The following is an 18630-nucleotide window of genomic DNA, read 5'->3' on the forward strand; positions in this document are numbered from 1 at the left end:
TTAGATTTCCTTTTAACTCTCTCTGGAGTCCCTGGATTAGCTGTGATAGATGCACACAGCAGGTTTTAAATCTGCCATTTCAGAACATTTTGCATGGGCAGGAGCACTTCCTCCACGATTGTGCTGGCCTGATCCAACACAGAGCCCCTGAAAGAGACACCAGGGTGCTTTGCTGGCTCCTCGAGTGCACAGGGACACAAGCAGAGAGTTTTCTAAAGCACTCAGCTCTGCTTTTCTGATAACATTTGCTTCAATTTCAGCCCAAGCACAATCGCATCAAGGCTGCCCTGAGAGTGGTTTTCTCCTGGTTTCATGATGGGAACTGCATTTTTTTCCACTGCAGTGTCTGTGCTGCTCTGCCTGCCCAGGCACAAGTGGGTGCCAGCAATGCCAGGAGGGGTGATGGGTTGGTAGCCTAAGCCTTATTATCATTTCTCAGGCTCACAGGGAAAAAACTTTTGTCCTCAGTGTGGTTCTGACAGAGGCTGGGAGAGGATAACTTGGAGCCTTTTCAACCTGTGTGGGAAGGCAGGACAAACACAGTGCAGCTCTCAAATCTTACCAAATTTCCCCAAACTCGTGTGGGACTGCTTAAGCCTAGCCAGGCCTTGGATGCCAGGGCAGAGTTCAGATGGGGGCCACATTTGCTGCTTTATCTGCAGTGCTCTTATTTAAGAGCTGTTCTTATTTTCCCCTTTTCTCTCAGAGTGGGACCCACACAGAGCTCATCCCTTTAGGTAAAAGTATGAGTCCTGCACAAGCTTGGGCTGCTTCAGTCAGGAAGATTTGTATCTTAATTAATTCAGGGGGAACAAATTCCCTCCCCAGCCTCTTTCTTTTTTTTTCTTCCTGCATTTATACAAGTGGGGCAGATTTGGGAAGAGCTGAGGTATCAAAATGAACAAGTGTTCTATAATTCACAAGTCACAGTCAACACACACTCAACAAATAAATAAAAGCTTCAGAAAGGTTTTTATCGGCCTAAATATTGAAACCAAATTTTATTTTTTGAAAATGACATTACACACATCTTGCAAATGTACATTTAGATGAGAAAACAATGAGTAACAAATATTGAGAGCAAAGCTATAAAGTGGACAGGTTCTCTGCTGCATGGCATTGCATTACAAGAATACTCAGACCTGGGATGGTTATTACAAGTAGTAAAAACAGTTCACAACACCTCACAAAAATGGAATTTTTTCCTAGTCAAATCTTCTGACAAAAGGAAATTCTGTTAAGGGAGAAGAGCCATAGGGAATAGAGGTGTGGATCTAGGTACACTTTGTGATTTTGTGGCACGGCTTTTTGGGGTTTCTTTAAGTCCATTTCTTACAAAATGCATCTTTGTGAATGACCCCATCTTTTCCAAGACTTTGCCAAGAGTTTTCTGTCCTCCACTGCCAACAGAACCACAGCTAATAAACAAGGAGCCCCTTGTCCTCAACTCAGAGCTTGGAGAAGTTGTCTACAGACCCCCCCAACGACATAATTCCCATATCCCATCCCCACCCCCTCGCTGTGTATCCAGGAAAATCAAAAGTGTGTGCAAACTCTGCAAATCAGGGGCCGTGGGACGAGTCCAGGGACAGCCACCACCGCCAGGAGTGGAGCCCACGGCCAACACCGCTCGTGCCTCTCTTGCCTCAGCTGCAGTGGCCCAGCAGCACCTCACCCTCACCAGAGCCAAACTCCCAAAGGCTGGGTCGCTCCCCAGCCCCAGCAGAGTGGGGGTTGGTCACAGGGCACTGATCTCCACCTGCTGTACCTGGAAGTTGGATCTGATCAGCGTGCCGAGGCAAGGCACTGCGAGAAACACGTTCCCCGAGAGAACCTGTTGAGAACTGCTTTTCAAACCTGGTTTAGCGTTTTCTTTATGCCCAAATCTGTACTTTACAACCACGAGAGAGAGAGAGAGAGAGAGAGACAAAGAGTAAGAGAGAGGGAGAGAATCTTTCCAGGAGGAAAGGAAGAGCTAATTAAGAAAAGAGAGGTACAGGACCATGCATTTACTCTCAAGAGCTTGTTCACGAGCAAGCCAACATTTCTAACACTACAACCACTCATCTACATCTGTTTGCTAAGTAACTGAGTTCTACCTACAACTAGAGAGCAGAAGGGGTCTTTTTATTTTCTTCCCCCTCCCTTTAAAATGTCAATAAAAATGTTTTCTGTACAAGTTGAATGGCACAAAAGGTGGTTAAAATGCTAAATAACTCACCACAAATGGAGAATGCAAAATTAGTTCAGAACATGCATGGACTGTGTACAGGTAAGCAAGGAATCATTGGCATAAAGCTGCAATATATTACAAGATGATACAGTTGAGATCTTTTGGAATAACCTCTGCTTGTTCTGTCCCTTTGAAGAGACCTTCACATAAAAACTCAGCATAAAGGGAATTCAAGGTATGTATCCAAGCAGGAAGTTAACTATGGGCAACGTTATTTGTCTGAAGAGAAAAGCATTTCCCCTCCCCTTCCACACACTCCCCCAAGGTATGAAAGTCAACATGATCAGCATTGCTGCAGGCTTGCCAAAAAGAAAAGGTTAGACAGGGCTGGGGTAGGAGAACAAAAGCACCATTTAAATTAATAGCTCTTTGTACAATGTCATTAATTAAATATCTTATTCTTTAAACAAAAACATCCTGAAGTTTACCAATCCCACCAAAATAACCACGGACCCCTTCCCACCCTCGTGTCCTCCAAGGTTATGTACACAGAGTTTAAAGTATACCAGCTAAACTTTAAACCCAGCTGCCCCTCCAACCCCCACCCTCTGAACAGGAGGAAAAATGCAAGTGGCCTCTCAGTTATATTATATTGCAGCTTTGTGGTTAATGAGGAAATCACACGAACGCGATGAATGACCTAAGACAGGAATCCATGGTCAGGGTCCAGCTCAGCTGCACATCTCCCTCCCTCAGCACCTCTGGAGCTGCAGGGTCCTGAGCAAAGGCAGTTCCTGCTCTCCACTCAGGAGCAGTGTGAGGAGCTCAGGCTGAGGGGATGGGAGCTGCTCACCTCAGCTTGGGACAGCATTTGTAACTGAGAAAGCAGAAGAAGGCTTTGACAGCAAAGCCAGCAGGCTGGTCCTCCTTTCCTGTGCTTCCAGACTAGACAGTGACACAAAAGCCAGAGAATTATGGAGGGGAATGTGTCATCTCAGAGAATAGATTTGGCTAGACAGGTTTCCTCTTTCCAAAAGACCCTGGGTGTCTTCTAATTGCTAATCACAGCTGTACTCAGACTGCCAGGGTGCTAAAGCTGCTTGGATCACCCATCATTTAAATAAGAAGCAAACTAACAACAATTTCACATGTCAGAATTCAGCATGTAATCATAGCACACAGGCTTCCTTGTTCTTACATTCAATACTCCTGCTTCACCATATCTAAAAACACCAATTAGCAGTGCAATTAATTCCCTAGACATTCTTCTTTTTAGGCAGATGCATCATTAGACATCACACTAAATCTGGAAAAAGCTCCCCTGTCTTAAAGAGAGGGAGAGAAAGGAAAAAAAAAGCTGTGTGTTCTGGAACCCCCTGTGACTGTATGGTCAGTATGAGAGGGAAGAACAATATCACACCTGCCACCTGCTAAGGAAATGACAAGTGCATTCATACCTGCTCTGCAATGGTTGGAAGCAGATGGAGAAAAGCACCCATGCTGTAATTTAAAAAAATGACAAAATACTCCCCCCACATAACCCCAAAACCCAAAAAACAACAAAAATAAATCCCACAAATGTTTCTCAGGGATTCTCTGAAAATGAAATTTGTCATGTTGAGAACTGGGCCTGGTCCCAAGGTTGGGGTTCATTTGGTCCCTGACAGGTATTTCCCAAGTCTGACCCTGTGCAGGGGTTTCCCAGAGGGAATTCAGGGGAAGTCAGGGATCAGAGGCAGGGTTTGGTTCTGGCTCTCCCTGCCCAGGTGCCACCACTGTGTTCCATCCTGACTGCTTATGTGCTCTGCAACAACCCCATTGTGAAAATGTGACTCCAATTCAGCTCCATTACCTCTACACACCTCTTGCAAAGAGAGATGGAAGAACCAGCCAGGATAAAATCCAAAGCAGCCTTGAGTTTAGATAAGTCACCTAAAATGAACCAAACCTTTCTTTTTATTTCAGAGACATCTGGCAATGCTTTTTTCTAAAAACCAAACCAACCATAAATCTCTGTTCTGCCTGGTACTGGCTGGGACTAGAGTAGAAAAATATTGGTAGAAATAGAAATACTATTTCTAGTTCCGTAAACCTGCTGGGCTCAGAGAATGTTGACTGGTAAACTGAGAGTAAAGTCAGATAAAGCCAACACTCTTTAGAAGCAAAAAATATAGAGGAGGCCCTGATTTGCTGAGGTTCCTTTTTAAATTTTCAATTCTAAAACTTTTAAGGTATTTCAACAAACTATTTCAGTTTTATCAATACTCTAATTAAACTACACAAAATATCTCCCACCCATAGCTTGCTATTCAAGGTCCATACAAGAGATCACTTTATAATGGGGTCAATGAGGTTTTCTCTGCAAAGGCTGCAGCTGTCACCCAGGAAACTGAATCTTCACTCACTGTAATCAATCACACAAGAATTATCAGTCTTTGAAATAGGAGACCAACCTTGGACCAAAGAGATTCATAAAATAATTACAGAGGAGCTTCTGGCTGGTTAAAGCAGCAGAAAATTAGGTGCATTGGGCTCCATTTGCATTATATTGAGTGTCTAAGAATTTATGGAAATAAAAGAGATGCAATATTTATGCAACAAAAAAATAATCTGAGACTATGCAGCAAAAAAAGTGCAAAAGTCAGTTATTTTGTGGTTTAGAATTAAATTCACAAGCACTCAAACTGAACTGAATTTAGGAAAGATCTCGTGAGAAAAGCAGTGTTAAACACAGCTGCCCTTGTTCAGCACAGCTGTGGTGGCTGCAGCAGCTCTCACACAGGGGGTGGGCATTTCCTGGGCAAGATCAGCCTCACTCTGTGCCCACACAGGGAACCTCCCCTGGAGTCTGTCCTGCTTTTCACCCTGGTTGCCACTTCTCCCAGAGTTTGCTGAGCCCTGTGGGAAGGTGTGGGAGGCTCTGAGGTGCCCTCATTATTCTCCTCTATTCCCCAGAGTGCCAGCTTGGTGCTGATCAGTGATTTCTGATCAGCTATTTCTGATCTGACACAAGCAGGATAAATAAACAGTCAGGGTAAGTAAACCCAGCCCACAGCTTTGTGCTGATCAGTGATTTCTGACACAGGCAGGAGTGTCAGGGTAAATAAACCCAGCCCACAGCTTTGTGCTGTCCTTCAGCCAGGGCTGGATCTCCTTTGAGGGATGGCACATGCTGGCAGGAGAGGAGCTCACACCAAGTTCTGCCTGCAGCCAGGTTTGATCTCATTTCTGCCAAGGACAGAGGGACAGACAGTGCTGTGGACAGACACTGCCCCTGCTCAGGTCCTGCAGGACAGTGACTCTACAAACAGCCAGCAGCTGCTGCTGCTCTTCTCTCCAAACCAAGCCACAGATCCTCAGTTAGCCCCAGCCTCCTCCTTTGTTTGTCCCCAGAATTTCTTGGCTTTTGTCTTTCATTATTCCCACACACCAGTGGCACTGACATGTCCTGTGCTGTGCCTCATGCTCTCCCTGCCATTGGATTTTCTCTGAAGCTCCAGCTCATTTCATGACTCAGTACCTACCCCTACCTCCTAACAAACATCCCCCACCAAGGAACAGGCTTTTCCCTTCCTTTCTTGTGTTTTCCATCCTGGCATCTTTCCCTGATGATGCCAACATTCTTTTCTTCGGCTGACAGATTAATTACTGCCAAGATTTGTTAATTCCCTTTGGGCATCCTCCTTTTTCTTCAGTTTGAGTGATGAACTGTCAGACCTGGGAACCTCCAAACTGGCTCGAGAGTCCTGAGTTCATGGAGATAAAAAGCAAGAGTCACAAGAAGTGAGTTCAAGTGCACTAAGCAGACACTGCAAGGCAGCTCTCTCCCATGTGGACATCTGGCCATGAATGTTTTCTAAACAAGGTTTTCAACACCTGGCCCACTGTTTTCATGGTAGAAAGCCACTGGAATAATTAGATTTCTTCACTGTTTGTAAACACAAGGCCCATATTTTGACTACTAGCACGAATTGCCCCGAAATGTGCATGTACATCTGACAAAAAGGGGCAGTGGGGGCTGTATTTAGGCTGCTGGGTGAGGGTGTCTCCTTCCTCCCAGGGATGTTGCTGGCTCCCCCATACTTTTGATGGGGAACTAAAAATGAGGTGTCTGTCTTTCCCCATGACTGAAATATTTAAGCATTTTTACAGCAGAGTTTTGAGAGAGACAGATGTCTGTAAGAGACTTGCCAGAGATTCAGTTTGCTTCTATAAGGTGTTCAGACTTTGCTGAGCAATGAATGCATTTTAAAACCAAGCTCTTTGTATCAGCTTATCTCAAAGCACCCTACAAGTGGAGGGAAATTTTGGGACCAGCCCTCTGTGCACTGGGACACCATGGCAAAAGGAGAAGTGATCTGTCCAGAGCTGTGCCATACCCCAATGGCTCTGAAACCCCAATGGCTCTGAAACCCCACTGCTGAATCCACTAGGTTTGATTCTCATTTGCTCAGAAGCTCATCTGTTGGCCAAAAATAGGTGTTGATGTGTTTAACCTCCTCTAAGCAGTGTTCTGAGGGATGGACACTGGTCTGTGACCCCAAAATTCCACATTTTCACCTGCAGGTGTAGCACTCCCACCATGGCCTGCAGCTGGGATCCTGTCAGAGCAGCTGTGCAATGACACTGCTGGAAAAAGCCTTTCCATCCTCCTGCTTCTATTCCCTGAAAATCTTCCCTCTCCCTATTAGAAATGGGTTTGTCAGCTTGGCCTCACACCTTCAATCATCTGACTAGAACTGTCCCAAAGAAAACAAAACAAAACAAAGAGGGGTCTATCCATTGCTGCTCCCAGCCTTTCACCTGCAGGCACCAGGAGAAACCAGCTCAAGCCACGAGGAGCAGAGGAGGAGGAGGATGAAGAACATCTGAACAGCAGAAACAACCACTGCAGCAAACCCAGCCCTGTTCATCCACAGTGAGGAGCAGCTGTGAGACACAAGACTCAGCTTTAACATTTCCTGAGATATTGTGGAGAGGCTCAGATTCATGACAGAGGCATCAGCCAGAAGAAATCTGTGGTTCTGGAGACAGCAATTTTCAAGAAAAATAAACACTTTGAGAATTAAAGTGTGCCCTGTCTCCTTTGATCAAGGCCATTGAACCCTAGGCCTTGCTGGGCACATGCACAGTCCTGCTTCTGAAGCCCAAGGGATGTTAGAAGGCACTTAAAGTCTTCACCTTCCTGCTCTCATCATGATGCATCCAACACACCAAGGTGGGGTTTCAGCTGGATCTCTTCCAGGTGTCTTGTGGAAAGCACTCCTGTTTCATGGACTGACCTGACTCTTTAGATACACAGAAAAAAGATCCTCATCTTGTGCCATCCATTTGCTTCTACAAAGAACCTCACCAGTCCCAAACACTGTCCCAGCCTGCTTCCATCAGCAACCAGAAAAATAACCCGGAGCCTAAGCCACCACGTGGAAAAAGATGTTTTGTTCCATGGTGGTGATGTGTGGTAAACACACCTCTAAGAGCTTTTCTCTGGTTGTGGATTGTCTTAGCTTGAGGAGACACTTGCTAGACTAATTTTATATCTACTTTACTTGGCTAATTTTTAATCCCTTTCTCTAAAAATGATTCTGCCTCGACTACAGTGGAAGAGAACTCTCTGTTGCTTTGCATGGCTGTGGGGCACCCCGAGGTCAGTGCCCAAATCACTCTGGGGAAGGCTCTGAGTGCAAAATCCACGCTGGGACCCTGCAGAGAAGGAGCCACTTCCAGGGATGGCTGTCCCTGGAACAGTGTCCTGGTAGGGATTCAGCCTGGAATCCCAGAGCACTCGCACAGGGTGTGCTGGGAAGCAGCAGCACTGACCTCAAAGGTGTGAAAAAGCAAAGACAAGGCATCCTGGAGAATGTTATCCACGTGGATAAGGAGAAACTAACACTTTAATGCCCTTGTTTCCCATTGGAAATGCCTGGGTGTAACACTGCTTTGCTGTTTGCCACAATTTTTTATTCTACCTCCTTTTTTCCCCTTCAAAAGTACTGAACAAGCAAATGAGAGATAAATAAATAGCAGCTCGACCAAGTGTGTGGTTTTTTTGTATGCCTACACATGTGTTAGCTGAGCATGAGAGAGATGTGGGAGTTGTTTTCTAAGCAGGATTCTTCTATTGTCTATGGAAATAGCACAATTAGTGTTTCTAGCTCCTGAGAAGACCATAAATAATGTGCAGAAACACAGACAGTGGTAGGGAAAAGCTGCTTCCAACTCCCACCACAAAGTAAAATCCCATTATCAAACTCTTTCCAAATCACTTCAAGATATTTAGCTGGTGGAACTGAAATAGCTCCAAATCTTATACCAGATGAGGCTTTAAACCAGAAACTTCAGGATTATAAATGCTTTAAGTGATAAAAATCCCAAGGCTGAAGGTTTTGCTGCATTGCTCTCATAAAGTCAAGACCATCATCTGAGTGTAAAAATGTTAAACCCCTCAGTCTGTGTTATTCCTTCCTAATGACTGTCTGAAACAGGGATCTTTATATACAAATTTGCTAAATTATACTGAATAAAGGCAGATTTCAAAGAAACAAAGCCCTGCTACTTTAAGAGTTTCTCCAATTTGTTTTTAAATACTTTATTGTTTTAAAACAATATAGTCTCAGTGATTCAATTAGTCTCTGAAAGCACTAAAGGCAGCCTCATGTGGCAAATTAGACAGGGTTTTTATAGCAGAATTAATATGGCAAATCCTCATATCATGTGGAGCTTTATGTGCTTGTAAATGTTAAAAAAAAATAAATATGAAAGGTGAACTCTGCAGTATGTAGTGGAATTACTATCATCTGCTCCAGTATCTCACAGGGCCTGGAATTACTCTACTATATTGGAAATAATTACAAATTCACAGCAGTTCAGGAAAGCTTTCTGACCAAACCCAAGCTTAATCTCGTGAAAAGTCAACAGGAGTAAAGCACGTGCTAAAATTTAAGCTTTTAAGTTCTTTCCTGAATCAGGGCTGTCCTTCTGTTTAAATAACTACAGTGTGATGCCTGTGCACTGTTTCTCTTTGTATTCAAATCTAGGTGAGGGATCCTACAAAGCCAAAGATAACTAGTTCTGAATGTATGCAACATTCCACATGCATTTCTGTACAAGAACTCATGCAATATTGGCATTAATACAAACTTCACTCTATGCTACAGCTGAAATGCTCACTGACTTCTACTGCCCAGGCATTTCTGCCTAGAAAATTGCTTCTTAAAACTTGGGAGTTCGACCTCATACCCTGTTTTCTTTGTGGCTTCTGCTGGTTTGAATGGCTATTTTCCCACTGAACAATTTATTTTGATTCTTTTAGGCCTTTTCAAGGTCCCCCGAATTCCCTGAAGGAATTTCTGATCTCAGCCTCACCACAGGGTGATCCTCATGCAAACAAAGCTGCATTCCCAAGGGAGAATCTGCAGGATCAGGTTTTAGATGTGTCACCAGGTGCAGCTCAGGAGGACGAGCTCAGTGATTCCTTAGTGATGCTCCACCAGGAAAAGCCTCTCCAAATATCCTGAGAGCTTTTGGCAGGAAGGAAAGGAACCCTTTCTCAACACCATCCAAACAAAGGCTCATTCCTCCCTTGGGATCCTTTCCCTTACACAAACTGCACTCTCAGACCCTGGGTGAAAGCATCTCCCAGATTCCTTCCCTCCCACCAGCAGCTGAGGCTGCAGAGAGCAGCCCAGGAGAGCAAAGATTTGGGTTTCCTGGTGGGTGTCCTGCACTGAGCAGCAAGAGAGCCTGGATGGGACTGCATGGCTGGTCCCTGGTGTGGCTGACAGCACCCTGGGCTGCAGTTCCAGTCCATCCATGGCCACTGCTCAGGGTCCCTGGAAAGGCAGAGGCTCAGGGAGAGGCTGAGATTTCCACCAGCAGAACAGGGGACAGGGTAAAAGCATGTCAAATTATGTGTCCCACTAAAGCTTTCCAAGACAAAAGCTCTGGTGAGTAGTATTGTTATTAGCATAACCAAGGCCTTTGACATCTTTATGCTTTAAAAAGTCCTTTTTGCCCATGACCAATGTCTACAGTAGCACTCACAGGATTAAACAGCCAAAAATTAGCACCCATAACCAAATCTGCACCCAGAATATTTCAGCACCTTCTGTTAGAGGATCTGAAAGCACTTGACAAATGTTATCAACATTTGGCCTCACAACCCCCAGTGAGGTAGAACAGAGCTGTCCCTGCAGGGACAGACAGACAGATTGAGGCACAGGGTTACTCAGAGACCTGCTCCCATTCAGACACAAAATTCAGCAATGCCAAGGGCTGAGAGGTGTGCTGACTGCTGCACCCAAGCTTTGTCCACAGCACCATCCTTCCCCCCCAACCCCTCAACACGAGCCCTTAGCCTGTGAACTGACCCCAGGATTTTATTTACAATATTTAAAATGACCAGTTAGCAGTTGTGCAGTCAGAGAGTTCTTCAATCAAATGAAGCTATCAGTGAGAACAAATGGTTTCTTGTGCAAAACTCTGGGTGCAAATGATCATGCACTAACACTACTGGGTGCAAATTTGGTGCATGATAACTCTGACCCCTTGACAGTTCCCAATCCTGGCCTCTCTCTGGATAAATCTCTTTTAAAAAGTTGCATTTTAAGTATGATCACACGAGCCTTGAAAGATGCAGCCTGCACAGATTGTTTCACCCCAGCAATGCAAGCAAACAAAACGTGGAGTGGCTTTGGGAACAACCCAGCATACATGGAGCATCAAACATCACAAGGATAAAATCCATCCTAATCACAAGGGGTTGCAAGGCAACAGGGAGTAGGTGTCTATGCTGGGAGAAAAAAAAGGCAAATAGAGCAACAAAGAAAGGCTTGATTGCACAGATTTCATTTAGGTAAAGTTCTGCAAGAATCAGTTTTATCAAAGCTTAGTCCATGAGGGAGGGAGGCAATGGCAGCTGGCCTAGGACAAAGCCAGTAAAAACCAGCAGATGAGCTTTGCATTCTGGAGGAGGCATTGCTGATTAATAAAAGCAAAAGCTTTCTCTAAATACAGCGAGTTTGTTTTTCTCAGATAGAAGAGTTTCTTAAAATACGGGTTTTAGAACACCACAAAACTTCATTTGTTATATAAGAAGAGAATCTGGCCATAGTTAGGAATACTGAAGTGTAAAAAACCAAATACATAGTCTTAAACATTACAAAAACTATCAAAACATTCAACATTTTGAATTGACCATTTCCCACCCCCACACGTGTCTGTTTTGGCAGCGATGACAAGATTTCTAAACGGAGTTGCTCTTATTATTGTTCTGCAGTTGTGGTTGGTTTTTTTTTTTGTACTTTTTTTTTTCTGAACGTGTTTTTTAAACAAAAGAAAATTACCAGCTTTTATAAAAAAGAAGGAGCTTGAATCCTTACTCCCAAAACACAGATACAAGGTTTTCCTTTATAAAAAGTGTATTGATTTTTTGCTATAAAAAGTGACCTATAGGGTGTCAAACCTGAAAACAAATTCTCACAGTGTTTTCAGTGTTGGCTGTTCACAAGGCATTACTGTTACAAACAGAGATAGAGAGATACCATAGGGGAGGTATAAATATTTGTTACCAGCTAGCAGCATCCTTGGATTGCATGTGGAAGGTGTTCTACTCCAGATAACTCAGCTGATTTATGGTTTTGCTTAGTTATTGAAAAACAAACAAACAAACAAACAAAAATCAATATTTGAATAATTTGAATTATTGTACTAACCTTACTTAGCATCTGACACAATCACTCCTAATCTCATCCAAGCTTCTGCCGGCATATTAAACATCAAACTAGAACTTCCCTGCCTGCCCTCCACAATAAAACCAAGACTTGTTGGAATGCAGGTGCCAAAAGGGGGGCTGTGAATGAGGAGCAGTGAGCTGGCAGAGGCTGGCAGTTTGCACGGGTGGAGAACATCATCTGCTCTGCTCCAGCTTGCAAACTGCTCAGCCTGGGCTCCTTTTGCACACCTCCAGGGGAGCTACTCTACTAACACTAGGAAAACCACGTGGCTGCAGCAGAAGAAGAAATGACAGAAGAAAATGGGAAATGCACAGAATCGTTGGCCCAAATTTCTCACAATGCCCATTTTGCACCCCTGGGACTCAGAAGAATGGTATCCCTCTATCTCTATAGACTGGCAGGTGTTGGTTTGTGGCACAGAGAGGAGAAATCACAGAACAAAAATGACATTTAACCGTGTGTCCTTTGACTTGCAAGCACCAGTCACCCATCTGCTTGTTTGGGCAGAGGTACTTTCTGTATCCCAAATGCAATCTGGACATTTCGCTCCGTGGTGCTCTACATGGAGTCCCCGAGGGAATCCGAGTCATCCAAGGACAGAGGCAGGTACAAGTCCTGTAGGGAGAAAGGAGGAAATGTTAACCCTCACCCCCAGCCTTGGCCATGCAAAAAGAAGCAGCTGAGTGGCTCAGTTTTGGGCAGCTCTCAGTTTAGGGCTCACCACAATCCAGGCTAAAATCAAGCCAGGCTCCTTGCACAGAGGAGCAAGAGCATCTCTGTTCCTGATGTGTATTCCAGAAGTGGGTTTTTATTGTTCTGGATCAATGTGTCCATTCCAGCACATGCATGAAAAAGCAGCACCTTGCCCTAAACACATCTCTTTAAACCTAAGTCCACAATAAAGAGTCTTACCTTGGTTTGACAGCTGCTCTCAGGACAAATCTCCAGGAAAATCGCATGTTCCATGGTTTATTCTTTATTTTAAGTAACTTCTACTCAGTTGGAAAAGTTAATAAAGTAATCCCAAGTTTACTATTTGGATCAAATGCTCAATGTGAAGTTTTTCCAGTGTCTCTTTCTAGGGTAACCATTTTATTCCATTTGTTTTAAATTCTGTGTACGACACAAGGGTACAGGAGCCAACTCAAGGGTTAAAACTCTCCTGGGATCTTTTTGAACTCTGACCCACACACAGGTAATAACTGTGAGCAAAATGAAGAAAAACCCAAATATTCAGGAAGGAAATTCAGAGAAATCTTGATATAAGAAGAGGTAAATTAGGACTTTGTGGTGAACTCAACCTAAGCATTTATCACTTGAGCTTTAAGGGGAAAAAAGAAAAGTGATTTTATCATAAGCAGGAAATTGCTCCTGGGAGAAAGACAATGATGCATGAATATTCTGGTAACCTAAAATGCTGTATCTGCTGTGTTTTATGATTGGCTTAACTTAGTGGAGAAAATCATTGCTGGGTTGGCTTTGCCCTCAGCAGTCACCATCTATTACAAATGTTCTCAGGGCTGCACTGGAAAAGTCATAAATCAGCCAGCTGAAAACATGCATAAAACATTTAAAAAGGGAAGTTTTACTTGTCTTGACCAAGAAACAAATCCCCATCTCCAAAGTTCTAAATGAGATGGAAAGTTTGGAAAATATTTTGTGTGCAAAAGCACACAAAGCAAAGGATGCAGTTTGCAGCATTACTTCTGCTGAACTGATGAATTCACACCACGGGCCAGATTCTGTTCTCAGTGAAAAATTAATAATAAATCTGGACACACTGTGTTAAATTTGGTGTGTTTTGTCAAACCCAGAGAAGCTGAGCAGCTGAGAACAGAGTGAGGTCCTGAGGAAAACACAGATTTCATCTGCATTCAGCTATGCCTTTGTTAAACAGAATTAGTTCAACCCCTGCAGTCTGGCCCACGGTGGGTTCCACGTGGCTGCTGACTGCAAAACCTCAGCACCACCAGGATTTTAAAATAAAATTACTCTTCAGAAGCTTTGGGTCAATGCTTTCAAAGTCAGAGAGGTGAATTCTGTTTAGTCAAGAGAAACCCCCCTGACTTCCTCTCACACCTACATTGTGTCCAAGCTCCAATTCCTGTGGAAGTGAAAACTGTTGGGAGCAGCATTGTGGCTATTCCAGAAATGCAAAGGAAATGAAAGTCAGAAGTCAGCACAGAGTGCTGAATAACAGGAACTGAAAAAGCTGTGACAGCTGCTGTACCTTTTAAATAAATCAATACATGAATTATCCATGAGCCAGCACAGGTTTCCTGATCTCTGCCAGGATGCTGAGCTACCTGTTGGAACAGCTACTGTTCCACAACACATTTACCACACCAGCTGTAAGAATCACCTGCTCCTGTAAAACAGAGCACGGCCTTAAATAATTCAAAAAAATGAAATTCTTGAGGAGCATCATTAAAGTGATGTCTTAGAGCTCCAGCAACATTTGCATTGCTTCTGCTGTTTAATGGGCCTGATTTGCCATCACTTGAGGCTTTTCAGGACAGGAGGGTTTACAGGAAACTACATCCATCAATGATTTTTTTTAAATAATGGTTAAGTTGTCTCCTCTGATCCCTCTGGATGGTCTCCAGCACACATCAACAACTCCAGGGGAAGAGTCAGGCCAGCGCCTTGTTCACCACCTTGCCCAAAAAGACAACTTTTCCAGGTAAAAGGCCAAACTGCACTGTTTGGACAGCAGGAGTTCTGTTATTCTTGCAGAGGATCTGGCCCTGGCTCCAGTGTCACAGCTCTGGGGCAGAAGGAGGTGTAGTAAGGTATAAGAAACGTAATACCTTGTGCTTGCGGAGGCTCCCTGGGCTGGTGGGGGTGGAGATCGGGGACTGCTTGGATTTGGGTGTGGACAGCTGGCTGCTGGACGTCCCATTGGCTGGCAGAAAACAAAACACAAGCTGGAAATCACACAAGCAAGGCAAGATTTTTCTCCCTTTGGAGATGGAAGGTCTCCAAACATTTAACACCATGGTTTATTCATGTTAGGCAGGAGGAAAAAAAGCAAACAAGTGAACAGCAAGCTGTAAACATAACTCAAGGATTTCAGCTGCTCAGGGTGGCTGCAAAATACACTGAGATACAAAATAAATTGAGAGAGCAATATTTCACACAACAAATATTCAGTCACCAAATCGATCCAAGGCACACATCACCAAAAAACCAGAAATTTCTGTGTTCTCAAACTGTTGAAGAGCATGGTTGGAAATCAGAGGCTGAAAACATCCTGAATCCTACACAATTTCAATTATACACATTAAAATTTAGACAAACAGCAGCTTGGACTGCCCTGGCTGTAGTTTGCTGTGGGTGGGATGAAGTGACCCAAGAGCCTGATGGAATTATGCTTTCAGTTGTAAAAGCTAGAGCTGCAAATCAATTACTCAAAATTCATCAAGCACTTGAGGGTCTGGAGGAGACTGAAGAAGTGTATAAAGCATCACAGAGTAAAATGTGTGAATGTTGTATTTTTAAGAGTAAAACCAGCACAGCTCTTGCTTTAATGCCTAAAGAAACCTCACTCCTCTTCTCTGTTACTTCCTTGTGAGAAATGGGGGTAGCTCAGGTTTGCAGAAAAGGCAGAGGTCAAACAGGAGGGAAAAGAAATGTGCTCAATGCCACAGGACAATGAGGAGCTGCCAGCACGTTAAAGCAGCTGGGATGCAAGAAATTCATGGTGATGTGGCTCCTCTGCCTTCACATCCATCACTTCCATGCATTTCCTCCTTTTTTGGAAGAGGTTATTCATCACACACAGCTGTCTTCTTATCACAAATGCACCTTACTGAGGAAATGGATATTTTTAAAAGGTGGCAGAAATAATGATTTATAGATAATTGAGGAACAGAATGACCCTTCACCTCCTTATCCTATTCAGACCATTTTTTATTGATGGGGGAAAATCTGTTCTGGAAAGGCAGAAGCTGTTTCCTGCTGGCCCCTGCACTGAGCTGTGCCACTCTACAAAACAAGCTGCCCTCCAGGCTGGTGGGGAAAAAAAGTAGAGTTCTCTAACTATATGCCAAATAATGAAGGCAATTCAGTAAAAAAGAACTTGGATCTCTTTAATGTTTTATTTCACTGACTGAATTTGTGTTTCCTATTAAAGAAAATGTGGGGAACAAGAGGACTGATAGATAATATCCATTGGCTAGAATCCATTTCCAATTTCTAAAATGCCTCTTTCTTTATCTCCAGCTGTCACTGATCCTTCCTAAGCTGAAGAATGTCACCTAAGAACTCTGCAAGAAACTCCAATTTCCCTTCCACAACCAAGACTGGAACAACAGCAGAGCCAGTGTGCAGCAAAATGATGCAATTGCTGCAGGGCAGGACAGAAATTCCCTAATACAATGAGAGTTTAAGTGCTACAGCAGGCATGTAAATATTTTATGAGCATCAACAAAAAAACAGATGTGCCATCCAAATCTGAAATGGAACGAGATGGATGGATATCATTACAAATACAGCAGAATTCTGCAGCAGGAGCAACAATGAAGAAGCCCAGTTTAATTTTCTCTGCCTGCTAATGAAGAATAGTGTTCATAAGCAAACTTGCCTGCATTTCCTTTGAACTGACATGCAAGAAAATAAAAGGAAGCAAAGAGCAGGTCCCAGCTGGTGCATAACACTGCTGCTGCACTAAAACCTGCTGATGATTTAGGGTAGCTCAGGATCTCACCTACACTCAGCTATTAGGAACTGTTCTTTAGAACCAGCTTTCATGTCAGTTCTTTGGGTTTTTTCCACCGTTTTATTCTTTGTGTGTTATGGCTTATTCATGGCATTGTATTTGCTCTGCAGCATCAATTTACCTTGAAGTGTTTATGTCACATCTTTAATTGCAGGAGCACCTTTTTCCACAGGATCCTCCCCTCCCCCTGTGCACGAGGCAGTCTGTGCTCAGGAGAGAAATCAGCCTTGTCCAGCACAGGGGAGGGAGGATGGAGAATATTCCTGTCATGTTTGAGATGAGAGATCCAGGTAAACTGAATTAGCTGTCTGCTTCCCCCACAGGGGTTTCAGAATCCCAGAATGGTTTGGGTTGGAAGGGATCTTAAAGCTCATGCCAAGGGCAGGGACATCTTCCACCATCCCACATGGCTCCAAGCTCCATCCTTGGACACTTCCAGGGATCCAGGGGCAGCCACAGCTTCCCCTCAGGTCTCACCACCCCCACAGCAAAGAATTTCTTGTTAACACTAAACCTGCCCTCCTTCAGCTAAAGTCCATTCCCTCTTTTGTCCTACCACTCTATGCCCTTGTCAAAAGTCCCTCTTAAGCCTTTTTTTAGACCCTTTTTTAGCAGATTTCTCCCATGAAATTGTTCCCTGAGTGTTGCTTAGGTTTGCTGGGATGACTGGGGCTCTGGATCTGAATTTCCAGTGCTGATAAGCACCAGGACCTGCAAATGAGGTTAGTGAGATCCATCTTTTGAACTCACCTTTCTGTCCACAAACAGAACTGGAAAAAGCAGGAACTGAGGCTCATAGTGAGTGCTCAAAGTGTGTGGCGATACCTATTTCTACTAACTTGTTAAATAAGGTTAATAATCTGTGCTTGATTGGGGTTTCTAGCATTCTGCAAGTGAGATCCCAGTCTGAGGAGCTGCTACAGCACAAGAGTGAGAGGGAGGACAGTGAAATCCATGGATAGTTTGGTCTCCGGGTCAGGGTTTGAAGTGCCACCAGGAAAATAAAGGGAATAAGCAGAACAAGGACAGCAAATGTAGAAACAGCAGCTTGTTGAGAGAACATGAGCCATCCTGTCCTTCGGGACAGAAAATCAAATCCTCAGGAGTGCAAGAACTCAGATTGCACAGGCACCTCCAAACCTCCAGGCACTCAGCTCTGCTGTGCTGGCACCCTTTGATCCTGTGTTTGGGGACGGGATCTCTCCTGGGTGTGCCCTGTGGATACAGGGACAAGCAGGGGACAAACAGGGGACTGCAGGGGACAAACAGGGGACTGCAGGGGACAAGCTGCTCTGTCCCATGTGCCATTCCCCAGACATCTGCTGCCTTTGGACACTCATCCACGATGACCCTGGGAGCAGCCCTGCAGCCAGGACAGACAGACACTCTGTTTGCTAATTGCTGCTGCCTGGTGATGTCCTTTTGTCCCTCTGTCCATTAGTGGACTGAGACTTGGAGGTCCTGCAGCAGCCTCAGAGCCCTGCTCGTGTTCTCCCCGAGCCAAATCAAGGCAAAGACATTTTCAAATTTTTAGTTTAAAATTTTAAATTTCAGTTCAGGTACCTGTGACCCTGTCCTGGTTTTGAAAATCGTAAGTTCTCCTCTCACAGCCCATGTTTTTATACAACTGAATTCTTGTTTGGTATATCAGTTAGTGTAAGGTAATTTCAAGGTTTTATAACAAAGAAAGAATGGCAAATGACATCATCATTTTCTCTCCTGTATTTCTCCCCTGAGATTTAGCTCAGGCTTTTGCTGAGCCTGACTCCTTGTTAGAGCAGTCTGTTAAAGAAATTCTGCCAAACCTCATGCTGACCCCACTCCATTTAAATCTCATGGATCAGAGCAGAAGCACAGAGACCTCTCTCCTTATGCCCAGCTTTCCTTTTGTTAGGAGAAGGAACTGGATGGTGCCCTGCAGGTTGGTTTAGTGTGGTTTCACTGCTCTAAGCTGTGTCTTTTGGCAAAGCTCAACCTCTAGGAAGAAAAATTGAGGCAAGAAA

General features: G+C 44.1%; 1 protein-coding gene across 5 annotated transcripts in view; it reads right to left on the reverse strand.

Annotated features, from left to right (window-relative positions):
* Positions 1–970: 970 nt before the first annotated feature.
* The window catches only part of DCX (doublecortin), a 73913-nt gene continuing 56253 nt past the window's right edge, over positions 971–18630 (reverse strand). For 3 of the 5 annotated variants that reach the window (XM_033072715.2, XM_033072718.2, XM_033072716.2), the window contains exons 6-7: positions 14715–14812; positions 971–12522 (exon numbers count right to left, since the gene is read on the reverse strand). In XM_033072715.2, the coding sequence (XP_032928606.1) occupies positions 12466–12522; positions 14715–14812 (155 nt within the window). In that variant the 3' untranslated portion in view covers positions 971–12465. The remainder of the gene's footprint in view (positions 12523–14714; positions 14813–18630) is intronic. The other 2 variants (XM_033072717.2, XM_033072720.2) reach the window with 1 other exon arrangement.

The sequence above is a fragment of the Catharus ustulatus genome, chromosome 14 (assembly GCF_009819885.2).
Source record: "Catharus ustulatus isolate bCatUst1 chromosome 14, bCatUst1.pri.v2, whole genome shotgun sequence".
NCBI classification, from domain to species: Eukaryota; Metazoa; Chordata; class Aves; order Passeriformes; family Turdidae; genus Catharus; species Catharus ustulatus.